The sequence below is a fragment of the Papio anubis genome, chromosome 1 (assembly GCF_008728515.1).
Source record: "Papio anubis isolate 15944 chromosome 1, Panubis1.0, whole genome shotgun sequence".
Lineage (NCBI taxonomy): Eukaryota > Metazoa > Chordata > Mammalia > Primates > Cercopithecidae > Papio > Papio anubis.
The window spans coordinates 52,348,509-52,366,285 of NC_044976.1; the positions used below are offsets into that span (position 1 = coordinate 52,348,509).

Sequence of the window (17,777 nt, forward strand, 5' to 3'; positions counted from 1 at the left end):
AATAATATTCTTCTATATGTTGTCCCATATATATGTGAATTCCTCTAAAATTATCTACCTAGGAGTGAAACTGCTGAATTATAGGGTATGAGCATCTTCAAACTGCTCCAATTTGTGTACCAGTTACCTGCCCAGCAGTTACATACCCACCATACAAAAGTTTCCACTGCTCCATATCCTTGACCACACTTAATATCAATGTTCATGAAATCTGACTTAGAGTGTGTCACTCCTGGCTTGGTGCAGTGGCTCATGCCCGTAAGGTCAGCACTTTGGGAGGGTGAGGCAGGAGGACTGCTTGAGGCCAGGAGTTTGAGGCCAGCCTGGGCAACATAGTGAGACCCTGTCTCTACAAAAAATACAAACATTAGCCCGGCATGGTGGCACATGGCTGTAGTCCTAGCTACTCATGAAGATGAGGTTGGGGAGGATAGCTTGAGCCCAGGATTTTGAGGCTGCGGTGAGCCATTATCATGCCACCGTACTCCAGCCTGGGCAACAGAGCAAGATCCTGTCCCGAAAAACAAAAAAGTATGTTACTCCTCTGTCCAAACCCTCCGATGGCTTTGCATTCAAGCAAATGCCAAAGTCCTCACTGTGACTTATGAGACCTTACCTGCCCCTCCACAGTCTCTCTCACCTCATCTCCTTCTAGGTCCCCATGTTCACTCTCATCCAGTGCCAGTAGCCTCTTGCTGTTCTTTGAACGTACTAGGCAAGCTCTTGCCTCAGGGCCTTTGCACTTGCTGATCCTTCTGTTTCAAGTGCTCTTCCCTTAGATCTATCTACATAAATCACTCCCAATTACTTCAGGTCATTACTCAAAATTCACCCTTTTAAATTTTCAAATTCACACATTTATACAAACACTTCATGTCCTTCTTCTGTCTGCTCTTAAATTTTCACCTAAGCATTCATTACTAGAAAACTATATATTTTACTTTTCTTTGCTTATTGTTAAGCTCAGTACATTACAAATTGCCTAAGGGTAGAGATTTTTATCTCTTTTCACTGCTGTATCTCCAGTATTAGAACAGTAAGAGCTCAATGTTGAATGAATTGAATGAATAAATGAAGACAAGCCAAATTGTATATGTTTACTAAAATGATGAGCGTAAATAATCTTATTTTACTTTTTATTTCCCTGGTTGCAGGTAGGGCTAAGCATCTTTTCATATATTTATTGGCCATTTTTTCTCCAGAGTTGCTTGTTATTATTCTTGTAATTTGTGGGAGTTTGACATATATTCTTGTTTCTCACTGTTTGTTAGTTACATGCATTGGAAGTATGTCCCCTGGTCTGTGGTTTATTTTTTTTACTTTGTTTATGGTTTATTTTGTTGTGTAGAAATTTTAAATTTTAGTTGAAATTCAGTCAAAGTTATCAATCTTTTCCTTACACTCTGTAAATTGTCATCTTTTTCTTTTTTTTTTTTTTTTGAGACGGAGTCTCGCTCTGTGGCCCAGGCTGGAGTGCAGTGGCCAGATCTCAGCTCACTACAAGCTCCGCCTCCTGGGTTTACGCCATTCTCCTGCCTCAGCCTCCCGAGTAGCTGGGACTACAGGCGCCCGCCATCTCGCCCGGCTAGTTTTTTGTATTTTTTTAGTAGAGACAGGGTTTCACCGGGTTAGCCAGAATGGTCTCGATCTCCTGACCTCGTGATCCGCCCGTCTCGGCCTCCCAAAGTGCTGGGATTACAGGCTTGAGCCACCGCGCCCGGCCAAATTGTCATCTTTTTCTTAACTGCCTTCCTCTAACCTCCACCCACAACAAAACCTAATCCTCTCTGCTGTCAAACACTTCACCTATATTGTACCTTCTTCTTTTAACCATGTCTATGAGCTAATGAGGCTACTAGTGTCACAGAAAAGAAGCAAGCCTTAGATTCAAGCCCTGGCTTTGTCATGAGAGGCAGCATAGCACAGTGATGAAAAAATGGATTATGAGCTACAGTGTTGATTTGAAAACTGAGCCCAGCACTTATTAGCTGTATAATCTTAGGCAAGTTACTGGACCTCTGTGTGACTCAGTGTCCTCATCTATAAAATGGGCATAATAATAGTATCTGCCTCATAAAGTTGGATCTGTCATAAGGATTAAATGAGTTAATATAAGTACTGCCCTCATAATAGTGTCTGGCACATAATAAGCACTATATGTGTGTTTGCCATTATTATTGCTAACTCTGTAACTACGAGCAAGTTATCTCCTTAACCTCAGTTTTCTCTTTTGTAAGATAAGGCCACCTTGGAGTATAGGAAATAAAATAGCATAAAATACTAAAATAGTGCTTATCTCCACGCTTGGCACTTATAAGGTATTCAACAGATGTTAGTGTTCTCTCTTCTTCCTCACTGGGGCTAGGGACTATGGCCTTATCTTTAAATCCTCAGCCTCTAGCGCAGGGCCTAGCATAAAATAAGGTGCTAAAAATTGTTTGAGCACCTGCTGTGTGCCAAGGCCTCTGCCAGGCACTAAAGACACTGACACACAGAGCCTGCCCCTCAGGATGTTCTCAGGCTACAAGTAAGAATGAATGAGATAGACAGCGACACCCGCTTGACAACCCTCAGATGAAAAGCATGGGCCAATGCAATGGTTTTCACACCAGGCTCCCTAGAGTCCATATTTAAAATCAACATGTATGACTGCTTTACTATTTATCATTTCAGATTCAGCATATATATCAATGATCCTCACTGAGCATCGGCTTCCTCATTTGAAAAGTGGGGATACTTTGCAAGGGTTGTTGCAAGAATGAGATATGATCAAGTACACACACAGTCTCTGGTATAGCACCTGGCACACGGACAGCACTCTCTTCTCCCCTCAAACACAGGCCACTGTTGGGGCCTTTTCCTCAGGAGTACTGGGTGGACCTCTGAGTTTTTCTCAGACAGCATTAAGGTCAGGGATGACAACCATCCCTGGCCCAATCCTGTTTCAGACTTCCACTGCTGGTGACCAAATCCTAAAAGGAGCCAGCTCATCTGAGGGCAGAGCTGGAACTCAGCATATCAATGAAAAAGTGTGAGAATACCTTCTCCTCCAACATCAAATGGTCCAACCTCCACTTAGTCAAAGTGACTAAATTTGTCTCAAGTTGTAATGTCATTTGAAGAATTTTTTTTTAAATTATTTTTATTTTTATTTTTTAGTTGAGACAGGGTCTCCTTATGTTGCCCAGGCTGGTTTCAAACTACTGGGCTCAAGCAGTTCTGCTGCCTCGGCCTCCCAAAGTGTTGGGATTACAGGCAGGAGCCACTGTGCCAACCCAGCCTTCAGTAGAGACAGGGTCTCGCTATGTTGCCCAGACTGGTCTCAAACTCCTAGTCTCTGGTGATCCTCCCATCTCAGCCTTCCAAAGTGCTGGCATTATAGGCATGAGCCACTGCACCCAGCCCCATTTAAAGACCTTTGAAAGATATACTAGTACTTGTAATGACGACATGGCACTAATATAACACATAATTGTATTTCTCCAAAATTATTTCCAAGAGTTGCTACTGAAGTTCAGAAGAGTCAAATAAAACATGGCATGCCCCACCAATAGTGCAGTTCTCCACGTTTCCAGGCAACCCTCACACTCACCCAAGTCAACTGAAATATGGTAAACAAATCAGTACTACACATACCATAGAGATCTGGATTGCTGCGGATATACAACCTCACAAAGTTTTTCCCGGGTATTGGCAAAAGAGACCCTTTAATTCTGTCAAAGACCTGGAAAACAACATAGCAGTAATTCTACTGAAGTTTTTTAACTTTAATAAATTCAACTACTACAAAACTGAAACTCAGTCATTAGAGCTTTTATGACAGTATTTTCAAATGCTTATAACCCTTTACTTTTGTAAGACCATTTCCAGCATATAAAGGCTTTCACATTATTTGGTTGTTCAACCATTAAAGAAACAAGTCTCTATTACACGTAAAAGCGAAGGTGAAATTGGTTTCCAAACCTGGTAGGTGTCCACATCAAAGAATGTTTGGTAGTATTCAAATGTCCAGAAGGGCGAGCTTTTCTTCTGTCCAGCAAGTAACTGTCATAAATAAAATAAAACATAACGAACACATAAGCAATTTCTTAATTCCAGCTGCGTGGGGGTGCAGGAGGGATCTGATCTAATGGAAAATCAAAACATTTGAAACAATAGGCTCATCTGCATTCAGTAACTAACTCTGAAATAGCCAATTCACAGCTCCCAGCCTGATTCGAAAAACAAGCATTGGTTTTGAAGTCACAGCAAAAGGGTTCAAATCCTGCCCCCCGGCACTGACGGGAGCTTTGGCAAATCACTAGACTCTTGTCAGGCTTAGTTCTCTCATCTAGATTCAATAGTATATAGAATTATGTACAATAATAAATACATATACATACATACAACACATACAGAAGGCAGTCAGTGTAAATATCTTTTCGCTTTTTTTTTTTTTCTTTTTTTTAGATGGCATCTCACTCTGTTTCCCAAGCTGGCGTGCAGTGGCACAATCATAGCTCACTGCAGCCTTGAACCCTTGGGCTCAGGCAATCTTCCCACCTCAGCCTCCCAAGTAGCTGGGACTACACGCATGCACCACTATGCCCAGCTGATTTTTTAATTTTTGTAGAGACAGAGTCTCATTATTTTGCCCGGGCTGGTCTCAAACTCTTGGGCTCAAGTGATCCTCCCACCTCAGCCTCCCAAAGCACTGGGATTACAAGCATGAGCCACTGCACCCAGCAGTGTAAATATCTCTTCCTCCCCAGTCCATCCACAATCCTCCCTACTATGGCCACCTGAATTCTCAAAAATCTGATATATTGACTCACTCTAAAGTACTAAAAATATTACTACTCTGACAAAAAAAAAAAAAATTCCAATTGAGAAGAGGCACACGAGGAGGGCCACACCTATCCCAATAACACAGCTCTCTGGTGGCGGAATGCAGGCCCAATGCCAGGAATTATGCCTGTCATCTTTTTGCTGTATGAAGGGAATTCATACAGCAAAAAGTACAGGTGAACACTGAGCTGCTTTGCAGGACAAGGGTAGGTGCTATAGGCAGATATTTTTTGTTCATTATAAAGGAAAATAGATGGCCGATTAGAAGCAGCTGTGGTCCGCAGTACTCACAGAGAGGAGTGAAAGCGTTGAATGAATCCAGCACCTTCAACTGAAATATCCAGGTTCTTGCACTGGGACTGACTAGGCAAGTAGCTCGACCCATGGAGAATGAAGAAAAGCAGGGTGGGGCGATGGCTCACCAAGGAGCAGCATGGAGACAAAGGAACACCCACCCCCCACAACCAAGGAAAGCATTCCCCTTGAAAACCAGCACACGACATGGATGCCCTCTCTTATCACTCCTATTCAATAATATTAGAAGTTCTGGCCAGGGCAATCAGGTAAAAGAAAGAAATAAAGGGTATTCAAATAGGAAGAGAGTAAGTCAAATCACCTTTGTTTGCAAGACGACATGTTCCTATATCTAAAAAACCCCATGGTCTCAGCCCCAAAGCTTCTTAAGCTGATAAGCAACTTCAGCAAAGTCTCAGGATACAAAATCAATGTGCAAAAATTGCTAGTATTCCTATACACCGACAACAAGCAGGCAGAGGGCCAAATTGTGAATGAACTCTCATTCTTTTGTATGAATGAACTGCTACAAAAAGAATAAAATGCCTAGGAATATAGCTAACAAGGGAAGTAACGGACCTCTTCAAAGAGAACTATAAACCACCGCTCAAAGAAATAATCAAATGAGAAAACATTCCATGCTCATAGTTAGGAAGAATCAATATTGTGCAAATGGCATACTGCCCAAAGTAATTTATAGATTCAATGCCACTCCCACTGAACTACCATTGACATTCTTCACAGACTTAGAAAAAAACTATTTTAAAATTCATATGGAAGCAAAAGAGAGCCCAAATAGTCAAGATAATCCTAAGCAAAAAGAACAAAGCTGGAGGCATCATGCTACCTGACTTTAAACTACAAGGCTACAGTAACCAAAACAGCATGGTACTGGTACAAGAACAGACACATAGACCAAGGGAACAGAATAGAGAACTCAGAAATAAGAATGCACGCCTCTAACCATCTGATCTTCAACAAATCTGACAAAAACAAGCAATGGGGAAAGGATTCCCTGTTCAATAAATAGTGCTGAAAGAACTGGCTAGCTATATGCAGAAAATTGAAACTGGACCCCTTCCTTATATGATATGCAAAAATTAACTCAAGGTGGATTAAAGACTTAAATGGAAAACCCAAAACTAAAAAAACCCTGGAAGAAAATCTAGGGAATACCAGCTGGGTGTGGTGGCTCACGACTGTAATCCCAGCCCTTTGGGAGGCCAAGATGGGTGGATCACGAGGTCAGGAGTTCGAGACCAGTCTGGCCAATATGGTGAAACCCCGTCTCTACTAAAAATACAAAAATTAGTTGGGTGTGGTGGTGCACACCTGTAGTCCCAGCTGCTCGGGAGGCTGAGGCAGGAGAATCGCTTGAACCCAGGAGGTGGAGGTTGCAGTGAGCCGAGATCATACCCCTGCACTCCAGCTTGGGCGACAGAGCAAGACTCCATCTCAAAAAAAAAAAAAAGAAAGAAAGAAAAGAAAATCTAGGGAATACCAATCAGGACAGAGGCATGCGCAAAGATTTCATGAAGAAAACACCAAAAGCAATTGCAACAAAAGCAAAAATTGACAAATGGGATCTAATTAAACTAAAGAGCTCCTGCACAGCAAAAAAAACAATCTTCAGACAGAACAGACAACCTACAGAATGGGAGAAAATTTTTGCAATCTATCCATCTAACAAAGGTCTAATATCCAGAGTCTACAAGGTACTTAAGCAAATTTACAAGAAAAAAACAACTCCATTAAAAAGTGGGCAAGGGACATGAACAGATACTTCTCAAAAGATATACATGTGGCCAACAAACATATTAAAGAAAGCTCAATATCTTGATTTGAGAAATGCAAATCAAAACCACAATGAGACATCATATCATGCCAGTCAGAATGGTGATTATTAAAAAGTCAAGAAACAACAGATGCTGATGAAGTTGCAGAGAAAAGGGAATGCTTTTACACTGTTGGTCGGAGTGTAAATTAGTTCAACCATTGTGGAAGACAGTGCGGCAATTCCTCAAAGACCTAGAGGCAGAAATATTATTTGACCCAGCAATCCCATTACTGGGTTTATACCCAGAGGAATATAAATCATTCCATTATAAAGATACATGCACATATACGCTCACTGCAGCACTATTTACAATAGCAAAGATACGGAATCAACCTAAAAGGCCATCAATGATAGACTGGATAAAGAAAATATGATATATATATGTGTGTGTGTGTGTGTGTGTGTGTGTGTGTGTGTGTGTGTATAGATACAACCATGGAATACTATGCAGCCATAAAAAGGAATGAGATAATGTCCTTTGCAGAGACATGGATAGAGTTGGAAGCCATCATCCTTAGCAAACTAACACAGGAACAGAAAACCAAACACCACATCTTCTCACTTATAAGTGGGAGCTGAATGGTGAGAATACATAGACACAAGGGAGGGAGAGCATCAGGAAGAATAGCTAATGGATGCTAGGCTTAATACCTAGGTGATGGGGTCATCTGTGCAGCAAACCACTGTGGCACATGTTTACCTATGTAACAAACCTGTACCTCCTGCACATGACCCCTGAACTTAAAAGTTGAAGAAAAAAAAATTAACAAAAACATTTTCACAATTAAAGTCGACAATGGCAGCAACTGCCTTACATGGTGGTAAACAGCAGCCCATTCCTGGAGGTATTCAAGCAAGGGTTTTCAATCTTTCTTTTTTCCAGAGGCAGGGTCTCACTCTGTTGCCCAGGCTGGAATGTAGTGGTGCAATCTCAGCTCACTGAAACCTTCACTTCCCAAGCTCAAGCAATCCTCCCACCTTAGCTTCCCGAGTAGCTGGGACTACAGGTGTGCACCACCATGCTCGGCTAATATTTTGTATTTTTTGTAGAGCAGGAGTTTCACCATGTTGCCCAGGCTGGTCTCCAACTCCTGGGCTCAAGTGATCTGCCCGCCTCAGCCTCCCAAAATGCTGGGATTATAGGCGTGAGCCACCACGCCTGGCTCCAAGTGTTATCCTTCCTACACAGCCAGGAATATCTTGGGAGAGACGCTAAGACAGGGGGCCATGAAGGTTCTTTCCTACTCCAATATTAAAAAATACTGAGCATGGGAGTCCCGCATTCCATAAGCTAGGCTCTCTGCTCACTACCCCAGTGTTCCCTTCCACCAGTGTACTTACAAATAATAACGGTCTGCTTGCTTGTTTCCCCCACCAAGGAAGAGGCCATGTGTCATTTATCTCTGAGCTGTCACTGCCTGACACTATACCTGGCACACAGTAGACAGTGAATAAGCACATAAACAAGTTTTAAAAATTGTTCAAAAAAGATCTCAAAGACAAGTTCAAACCTCAGTTTTGTCAGAGTCATCATTTCCCAGTAACTCATCATCTTCTTCTCTTCCTGAGCCTCTTGGGGGTCCTGGCTGATGTTTTGGGGTTTCACCAGGATCCTCAATGTTTACTGTGGTGGCATCTGGGTTTGCTGCCAGAGAAGTGGCTGCACTGCCAAATTCTGAAATCAATTAGAGCACAAGGGCCTCAGAAACCTTACCCACACTAGAAATGCTCTATTTTCCATTTAAAGACAAGCTGTCACAACCTCAGCTTTGCTATAGACCCTACCTGATACAAAAGGCAAAAGCTTTGAAAAAAAAAATCTCATCAGATCAATCTGACAGAAAAATGACTATGAAGACAACAGAATTTGGAGTCAGACCTAGATTTTGGTCCTGGCTCAGCTAGCCACTTACTAAATAAACAAGCCTAAGTAAGCAACTAAACTTCTCTAAACCTCAGTGTTTTCATCTGTATCATGGGTAGAATAACATTTATTTTGAATACTTTTGGGAGAATTAGGAATATAACCTAAGTCCTAAACTTCTCTCGATTCAAGTCCAAAAAATATTAATGAAAGTTATTTTTTCCAGTAAGTCTACATAATCACTACAGAAAATATGGGAACAAAAATGAAAGTGGAATCAGCCGGGCACAGTGACTCATGCCTGTAATCCCAGCACTTTGGGAGGTTGAGGCAGGCAGACCATCTGAGGTCAGGAGTTCAAGACCAGCCTGGCTAACATGATGAAATGCCGTCTCTACTAAAAATACAAAAATTAGCCGGCTGTGGTGGCATATGCCTTGTAATCCCAGCTACTCTGGAAGCTGAGATAGGAGAATCACTTGAACCCGGGAGGCAAAGGTTGCAGTGAGCCGAGATCGCACCACTGCACTCTGGCCTGTGTGACAGAGAGACACTATGTCTCAAAAAAAAAAAAAGGAAAAAAGAAAATAGAAATCACAGGATAAAAATCACTCTTAGGCCAGGCATGGTGGCTCATGTCTGTAATCCCAGCACTTTGGGAGGCCAAGGCAAGAGGACTGCTCGAGCCCCAGAGGTAGAGGCTTCAGAGAGCCGTGATCATGCCACTGTACTCCAGCCTGGGCAACAGAGTAAGACTTTGTCTCAAAAAAAAAGAAAAAAAAAACCCAAAAAACAAAAAAAACACTCTTAGTTCCACCATATAAAGGCAAACACTATTAACATTTTAGTATATTTCCTTTTCTTCACATAGTGAGATTCATGCCACTGATGATCATTCATTTATTCAACAGATATTTACTGCATGTCCCCAATGTGCCAAGTACTGATCTAGAATATGATACTATAATTAATTTTGCATCCTGCTTTGTCAAGACTATGTATAATTCGGGATTATACAAAAAAATGATTTTTCATATTATAACAGTCTTTTAAAATGATCACTTATGTGACTGCATAATATTCCATCAATGAAGATTTTATTACAAATACAAAAGGAGTGTCTGTGTAGAAAAAGCTTTTTGGGGGGCAGCCTTAAGATGAACACCTATCAGTATGATCACTAGGTCAACAGGGTGCAAACCATTTTCAAGGCTCCTGAACCACGTTACTAAACTGCTTTCCAAAAGAACCTTCCCTATTTATGTCCACCAGCAGTGATTGAGACTTCCTGTCTCTGAATATCCTAACATACTTTATTTCAGCTGCCCTTGAATAAAACTCAGGGCAGCTCTGAACCTTTGAAGGCCAAAGGAAGAGTGCCAGCAGGGCACCATTATAACACTACAAGCAGGGCACCAGTCCTGGTAGTAGGACAACTGAGTTCACTCTTATTGCCTCTCAACTATATGAGCAATTTTATGGAGAACACTAAAGTTATCTGAACTTCTCTGACTGAAATTAACTGGGTAGCTAATATGTAACAATTACTGAAGCCTCAATTGGCAATGTTTGGGTAGTTTAGGCAACATGAGGTTCTGGAGTGAGATGGTCCTTTGTTCAAGGTAAGACTCTTAATACTCAATAGCTCCATGACCTTGAGCAAATTACTCCATGGCTCTGAGTCTCTACTTCTTCAATTATAAAACATAGATAATACCTACCCCACAAAGAGATTTTGAGGATGATGAAATAGTAACTATCATTACAGGTACCTCTTATTGATTGTACAGGGCAATGACATTTAAAAAGACAGTCACAACTTTGCTGGAGGGAATTAGACCAATGAGGATATACTTAAGTCTCACAATCAAAAAGCAGTAGTTAAAATAACCAGAAAAGTGTAACTGAAGCTGGGCATGGTGGCGCACACCTGTAGTCCCAGCTACTTGGGAGGCTGAGGCAGGAGAATCGCTTGAACCTAGGAAACCGAGGTTGCAGTGAGCCGAGATCACGCCACTGCACTCCAGCCTGGCAACAGAGTGAGACTCTGCCGAAAGAAAGAGAGAGAGAGAGAGAGAGAAAAAGAAAGAAAGAAAAACAGAAAAGTATAGCTGGGCTAGATGCAGTGGCTCATGCCTATAATCCCAGCACTTTGGGAGGCTGAGGCGAGCAGATCACTTGAGGTCAGGAGTTCGAGATCAGCCTGGCCAACATGGTAAAACCCCATCTCTACTAAAAACATAAAAATTAGCCAGGCATGGTGGTGGGCACCTGTAATCCCAGCTACTTGGGAGGTTGAGGCATGAGAATCACTTAAACTGGGAGGTGAAGGATGCAATGAGCCAAGATCGTGTCACTGCACTCCAGCCTGGGTGACAGAGCGAGACTCGGTCTCAAAAAAAAAAAAAAAGAAGAAGAAGAAGAAGAGTGTAATTGGATTGTTTGTAATACAAAGGATAAATGCTTGAAGTGATGGACACCCTGTTTACCCTGATGTGATTACTACACATTACATGCCTGTATCAAAATACATGAGTGCACCCTGTAAGTATATACACCTACTACGTACCCACGAAAATTAAAAAATTTTTCAAAAGCAGTAGTTTACCAGGGGGAAGGTATGCCAAAAGAAGGAACAGACAGTACCACTTTACAAATATAAAGGGTAAAAAGGCTCCAAGGAGGACAGTAACTCCTCTAGTTGTTGGGATCACGAAAGGTTTCTTGGAGAAGATACCATATGAGAAGGATGGCCAGAGGCGCTGGGGATGGCATCTCATGCCAAGGGAAGGGCATGAGCAAGACCCAGAAGATGGAAAGTGTGCCCCATGATGTAGGGACAGTGATGGCATAGTTTGACTGGAGTGTGGGTTGCGTGCACCCCTAACGTGACAACTCTTCACAGTCCGCTGTGTTGGTTATTCTTGTCCATCTCGGCTCCTTGAGCATAAAACTGGTATGTGTCTTATTTCTGCCACCAACATTCTCTGCTTTTACATCCTGGCATATCCTAAGCTAGTTTTGGCCTCTGCTCCTTTCCTGAAACAATGTCTCTCACCTGAAGGCTTCTGACCTCCATTTTTTCATCCAACACTACCGTTCCCCACCAGAGAAGCCTTCCATGACCCACCCCTCCCACCCCACCCCCAGCATCCCGTGTGCTTTTCTAAAGACCCAAGTCCGTAACACAGTTGATAAAGCCCTAGGTGATTTGTCACCTGCCTCCTCCTAAGCATCACCTTGTGTCAGCTTCCCCCACCATCCGTGATCTGAACACAGGCGTTCTCCCAATCCTTCAGGAAAAAAATTAAACTTCCTCACTCCACAGGGACTTTTGCAAGGGCCAATGTCTATGCTTGAACTTTCTTGCACTGCACTCCGAGACAGGATGGCTGAGGAGGGCCTCTCTAATGAGGAGAGATTCGAACAGAGCAAGGGAGCAAGTCATAAGGCTATCTGAAGGGAGAATGTCCCACACAGAAAGATGGCACAAATGTCCCAAGCTGTGAATGTACTTGGTGCATAGGAAGAACTACGACAGCCCATGCGGCTTGGGCAGAGAGAGAAAGGATGAGAGCAGTAGGAGATGAAATAAGAGGCATAGAGGCTGCATCATGTAGGGGCCTCCTAAGCCACAGTAAAGGCTCTGGCTTTTTCGGGTTTTGTTTGTTTGTTTGTTTGTGTTTGAGATGGAGTCTCGCTCTGTCACCCAGGCTGGAGCGCAGTGGTGCAATCGCGGTTCACTGCAACCTCTGGGTTTGAGCAATTCTCCTGCCTCCGCCTCCAGAGTAGCTGGGACTACATGCGTGCACCACCAAGCCCGACTAATTTCTGTATTTTTAGTAAAGACAGGGTTTCACCATGTTGGCCAGGCTGGTCTTGAACTCCTGACACCAGGTGATCTGCCCTCCTCGGCCTTCCAAAGTGCTGGGATTACAGGTGTGAGCCACTGTACACTGCCTGGCTTTTTATTCTAGTGAGATGGGAGCTACTGGAAGGTTCTGAAAGAATGACATGATCTGGTTGAGTTTTAGAAGGACTACTCTAGCTGCAAAGTACAGACTGTAGAGGAGTAAGGGAGGAAGCAGAAAGACCAGAAGGAAGGTAAGGGCTATAATTCAGACAAAAGGTGACAGTGACCTTGAGCATGGTGAGAGTAGTGGCGGAGGTGGTCAGATGCTAGATTAATTTTGAAGATGGAGTTGACAGTATTTTCAAATTGAGGTGGATTTCTAGTACTTGCAAATGAAATAGATTTATTTTTAAACCGTGTATCTCTTCCTTAGATAACAGAGACAGCATAAGCTGTGACACCAGACTGGATGGGTTCAAATCCTGATTTTATCCCTTACTAACTGTGTGACTATTAGGCAAATTATTTTTCTGTGCCTCAGTCTCCTCATTAATAAAACAGGGGAATAAAGTAACTATTTCATAAAGTTGATATAAGGATTGAGTTATCTGTAAAGCATTTAGAACAGTGCCTGACATATAGTAAGTGTTAGGTAAGGTGTTAATAAAACAAGTAAGTGGGCCGGGTATGGTGGCTCACGCCTGTAATCCCAGAACTTTGGGAGGCCAAGGCAGGTGGATCACAAGGTCAGGAGTTCGAGACCAGCCTGGGCAATATGGTGAAGCCCCGTCTCTACTAAAAATACAAAAATTAGCCAGGTGTGGTGGCGGGCACCTGTAGTCCCAGCTACTCAGAAGGCTGAGGCAGGAGAATCGTTTGAACCCGGGAGGCAGAGGTTGCAGGGAGCTGAGATCACGCCACTGCACTCCAGCCTGGGTGACAGAGCGAGACTCCGTCAAAACAAACAAACAAACAAAGTGTTCATCAATACCCAGCCTAAGTCAGGCTCTGGGTTATGAGTTCTAATATCTCGAACTTTTCCTCTAGCACTTTCATAGTTTGTAGGTATATATTTAAATGATCATTTAATAAATAAATGTCCCCCTCACTAGACTGAGAGCTTCACAAGGAAGGAAACTGACTACTTTGTTCACTCTTCTATTTCTGATAACTAGAACAATTGCCCAGTTCCTGGTCACAATCAGGAGATATTTACTGATTCAATGAGGGAATGCTCTGATCACATTTCATCCTAATGATCTTTTTACATTTTTATCTACTCCACCAGTGGATAAACTTCTTCATCTTTTTATCTCCAGTATCTAGTACGGTTCTAAGCACAAAGTAAGTGCTCAATAAATGTTTTCTGAACTAAAGCAGGAACTGTATAAACATTTTCTGTAACCACTGTACTAAATTTATGATACTTGCTACCAATTTGAAGGGTTATCTGGCAAAAAAACAAAAACAGCTGGTGTGGACAAACGGAAAATACCTGGATGTGGCCAACAGCCACCAAGATGTTTGAAATAATATCCTTCAATGTGTGAGGCAGTATAGCAATGAAAGTACTTGCTGTAACCGTGGAAATAGTAATCATGAATATAAAGGTGGGCACCCAACTGATATACCTTCAAATTGCAAGTCATCTACTGCTGCCATTCGGCCAGTGAATCTTCTCCCAGTTGTGAGGAAGAAAATTTGCAGGGGTCTAAAAGAAAAAAAAAAAACAGGTAAACGTAATAGGATAACAGTATAAAGTATCTGCAAACAAATCTTATTTCAGTATTAGAAATGTTATCACTTTACCTTGCCTCCCTTTTCAGTGGGGTTTAATAGGTTTATATAAAGATAACCACTAAGCGTCAGGTATTATTAAATATTAAAATTGTTACAAAGAAACTAACCCCGGGGGTCCAAAGGTTCCAATTCAACCTTATTTTGTTGTGTATGTACCAGGAATGAATCTCAACTCACTGTGTAAGTTTAGAGACCAGGTGCAGCCTAGAGATGTAACGATGAGAAAGGATGAGGCTGAGGTTTGAAAGAGGTGATGGGGACAGTGAAGAACAAAGGCAGTTCAGCCTAGCCAGTGGTTAAGGGCACAGGCTCTGGGGTCAGACAGAGCTGGGTTTGATTCCCGATTCTGCTGCTTCTCTGCTGTGTGCGCGCTCCCCGCGGCCTCAGTTTCCTCATCTGTAAAATGGGTGCATAATGGTACCTAGTCACACAGTGCGGGGGTCATTAAATGGGACAGTGCGTGTAAGATGCCTAGCGCGGAGTCAGGCAATTAGTAGGCAATGGGGTGTCGGGGACCCTGCAGCCCGGGACACCGCGAAGCAGAGGCAGTGTTTCAGGGAGAGAAGCTGGGCTACGGCGGCCCCGGCGAGCAGGAGATCCTGAGTCCCCTTAGCCCCGTACTGGTCCCGCAAACCCGGCCGCCTCACCTCGCGGGGCTAGGCGTCCCCCGGGTCCCGGCAAAGCTCGGGCCTCAGTCGCTCCGCGCCGGTTTCGGTCCAGCCCAGTTGCCGGAAGCCGGAGATCCGGGGGGTGGAACTTCCCCGCCTCCTCCGGGAAGAGCCCCGCCTCCTTAAAGAGGCAGCAGCTCCCAGAGACACCTGCGTGCTGCGGCGCTCAGAGCCCGCTCCCTCCCGCCCTTCTCCCGAGGGTGAGTCTCGGGTTCTTAAAGAGACAGGCGAGGGCGGAGTGGTGGGGTCGCTGAGTGTGACTACTTTGGCTGGCCTTGCTCCAGGGAACGCAGAAAATTCTCGAGTTTAGGGTTTTCTTACTGTGTGTTTATACCTGTTTTGCTATGGAAATATAAAATCGGGTAATGGAAGACGACTGTGAAAGAAAAAAAATAAGTCACCTGTGTTACCAGTCCCTCAGTTTCTTTTGGCCATAAAAATTTCACCAGTGAGAAGTTGCATGAGTCAATTACATTCTGAATGAGTGATCGAAAGCTTGATGTCTGTTCATATGAACACCCCAAGTAAGTGAGCAATCGGAAAGACTTTACATCTAATAGTAGCCATATATAGTGTATTTTTTTTCCCCAAGATTATTATGATCAGGCTTTGTACATGCAGGATCTCTAATTATCAGAATAATCCTGCTATCTTAGGGTGATTATCCTCATTTTACAAAGAGAAAGTTGAGGTTTAGAGCATGCGCAGGGCACTTTTGGTTGAATATGTACCAGGAATGAATCTCAGTTCATGAATTCAGCTGTGCTAGTATATCAGCCACCTCTTATGTCCCATTTCAGATCATCTTGGCCTGGCCTGCTGCTTATTTCACCGCCACTCATCTTATTCCAGCGTCAGCAGATATAACCTGACTGAGTTTTGCCTCCAGTCTATGCCTCAGGCTTCTCACCTTCTGCTTCAAGGCTTGTTTCTTGATACTATGAGGTCATGGGACCTTGCTGGAACTACTCAGCACCCAGACAGATGCATCCCAGAAGTGTAGAGGTAGAGAGTTGTTAATCTCTCACGAGGCAAATCTCTGACCAATGGGGTCAACAATTGATGAATACATGCTTTTCCTGTTTTTCCCCTCAGGCGCCTTTTCATATAGCTTTCAAACTACCTAGCAGGATTAAGCAACCAAATGCCTTTAGAAGTGACGCATTTGATAATGCATCTTCACAGTAGGTCTCCTTCCTTCCCTGATTTACAAGCCCTGTCCTTCACTCCTGGTCCTTGGATTCATACTTACCAATAAACTACTCATATGAGGAACCAATATGAAGGCATGTTGGTACCAAAAGTGGCCCCAGAAAATAAAACCTGAGGTTGGCATTTTGCAACTGAACGGCTCACCAGTCACATGGCAACAACAAATATATTGCTGGTGTTAAGGGCAGAGGGAAGGAGGATGGTGGTGGTGGTGTGATAACACTTAGAATAGAATGGCATCACAATTACTAAGGTGTCTGTCTACAGTTGATTGGGATAAGGTGCAAGTAGAAGATAAGGTGCTAAGTTAGCTAGTGGCTGTGGCACTGGAACATTAAGAGGACAATGGTAATTATAAGGACTATGGAATTAACTGGGTTTTCTTAACTCCATTGGAAACCTTGAAAATAAAATGGCAGAGTTAGAACAGCCAACTGTCAACTTGAGGCACTTTGTGAAAGCTAGAGAGCCTCTATGGAAGTTTTGAAGATTCTTATTCTTCTATAGCCTTGAGAAAGACTGGACTGAAAATCAGGCCCAAGATCTAATTGTAAGGGTGGCAAAGTTGCAACGAAGACTGAATGCACAGCCTCTGTAGGTCTCCTCCATCAAAGCTGGGGCATTGTCAGAAAATGAATGGGAACCGGAGAACTGGGATGAGGATATTTGGGTGGGAAAGCCTGAGACTTGACCATCCCTCGTTTCCAGTTTCTCTTGAATCCTTCAAGGGAAAGGTGGCGGTGGCAGAAGTAGTCCCTTCCCCCTTGTTAGAGGAAAGCGAAGTCCTCTTGCTTAGAGATCCTGTGATGATTACCTGCACAACATTGCTTTGGACTAAGGGACCAATTTAATTGTAAAGAACATGCAACAGTGACACAAAACCATGGGTCTTACCCACTGGTCTTACCATGTGACTCAGTCATCCAACAGTAGGTGGCCTAATAGGATGGTGGAATGGCTTGTTAAAGGCACAGTTAGGGCTCCAGGTTGGGGAAAACACTCAGGAGATTGAGGCATTGTCTTCCAGCACGGAGTACATACACTAAACCAATGGTTTATCAATTATTTATAATGGTACTTTGTTCTAAATACCTATAGATTTGCAAACCAAGGGGTAGCACTTCTTACTATCACTTTCAGTGAAACCTACACACATAGAATGTGTGCCTCCTGCCTCACAAGTTCTGCTTGGTTGGAGATCCTGGTCCCAGGGAAGTAGGGAAGGAGGAGAGAGAACACTTCCACTCCAGTTACAGTTCCGCTGAATTGGAAGCTGTAACTGCCACTTAAGCATTTTTGGCTTCTCATACCACTGCACCAGCAGGTAAAGAAAAGAGTGGCACGGTGGCTCACGCCTGTAATCCCAGCACTTTCAGAGGCCAAGGTGGGCGGATCACCTGAGGTCAGGAATTCGAGACCAGC

At 43.3% G+C, this 17,777-nt stretch overlaps 1 protein-coding gene across 14 annotated transcripts in view; it reads right to left on the minus strand.

The window, feature by feature from the left end:
• The window catches only part of YIPF1 (Yip1 domain family member 1), a 47,598-nt gene extending 32,350 nt beyond the window's left edge, over nucleotides 1-15,248 (minus strand). For 6 of the 14 annotated variants that reach the window (XR_002523616.2, XR_648359.3, XM_009208905.4 and 3 more), the window contains exons 1-6: nucleotides 15,123-15,247; nucleotides 14,653-14,871; nucleotides 14,307-14,386; nucleotides 8,470-8,633; nucleotides 3,964-4,044; nucleotides 3,637-3,724 (exon numbers count right to left, since the gene is read on the minus strand). Coding sequence is in view for 10 of the 14 variants with exons in the window: in XM_009208905.4 (XP_009207169.2) it covers nucleotides 3,637-3,724; nucleotides 3,964-4,044; nucleotides 8,470-8,633; nucleotides 14,307-14,337 (364 nt within the window). In the remaining 4 variants the exon portion in view is untranslated. Of the gene's footprint in view, nucleotides 1-3,636; nucleotides 3,725-3,963; nucleotides 4,045-8,469; nucleotides 8,634-14,306; nucleotides 14,387-14,652; nucleotides 14,872-15,122 lie in introns of all 14 variants that reach the window. The other 8 variants (XR_002523619.2, XM_021941835.2, XM_009208909.3 and 5 more) reach the window with 4 other exon arrangements.
• Between the last annotated feature and the right edge of the window lie 2,529 nt (nucleotides 15,249-17,777).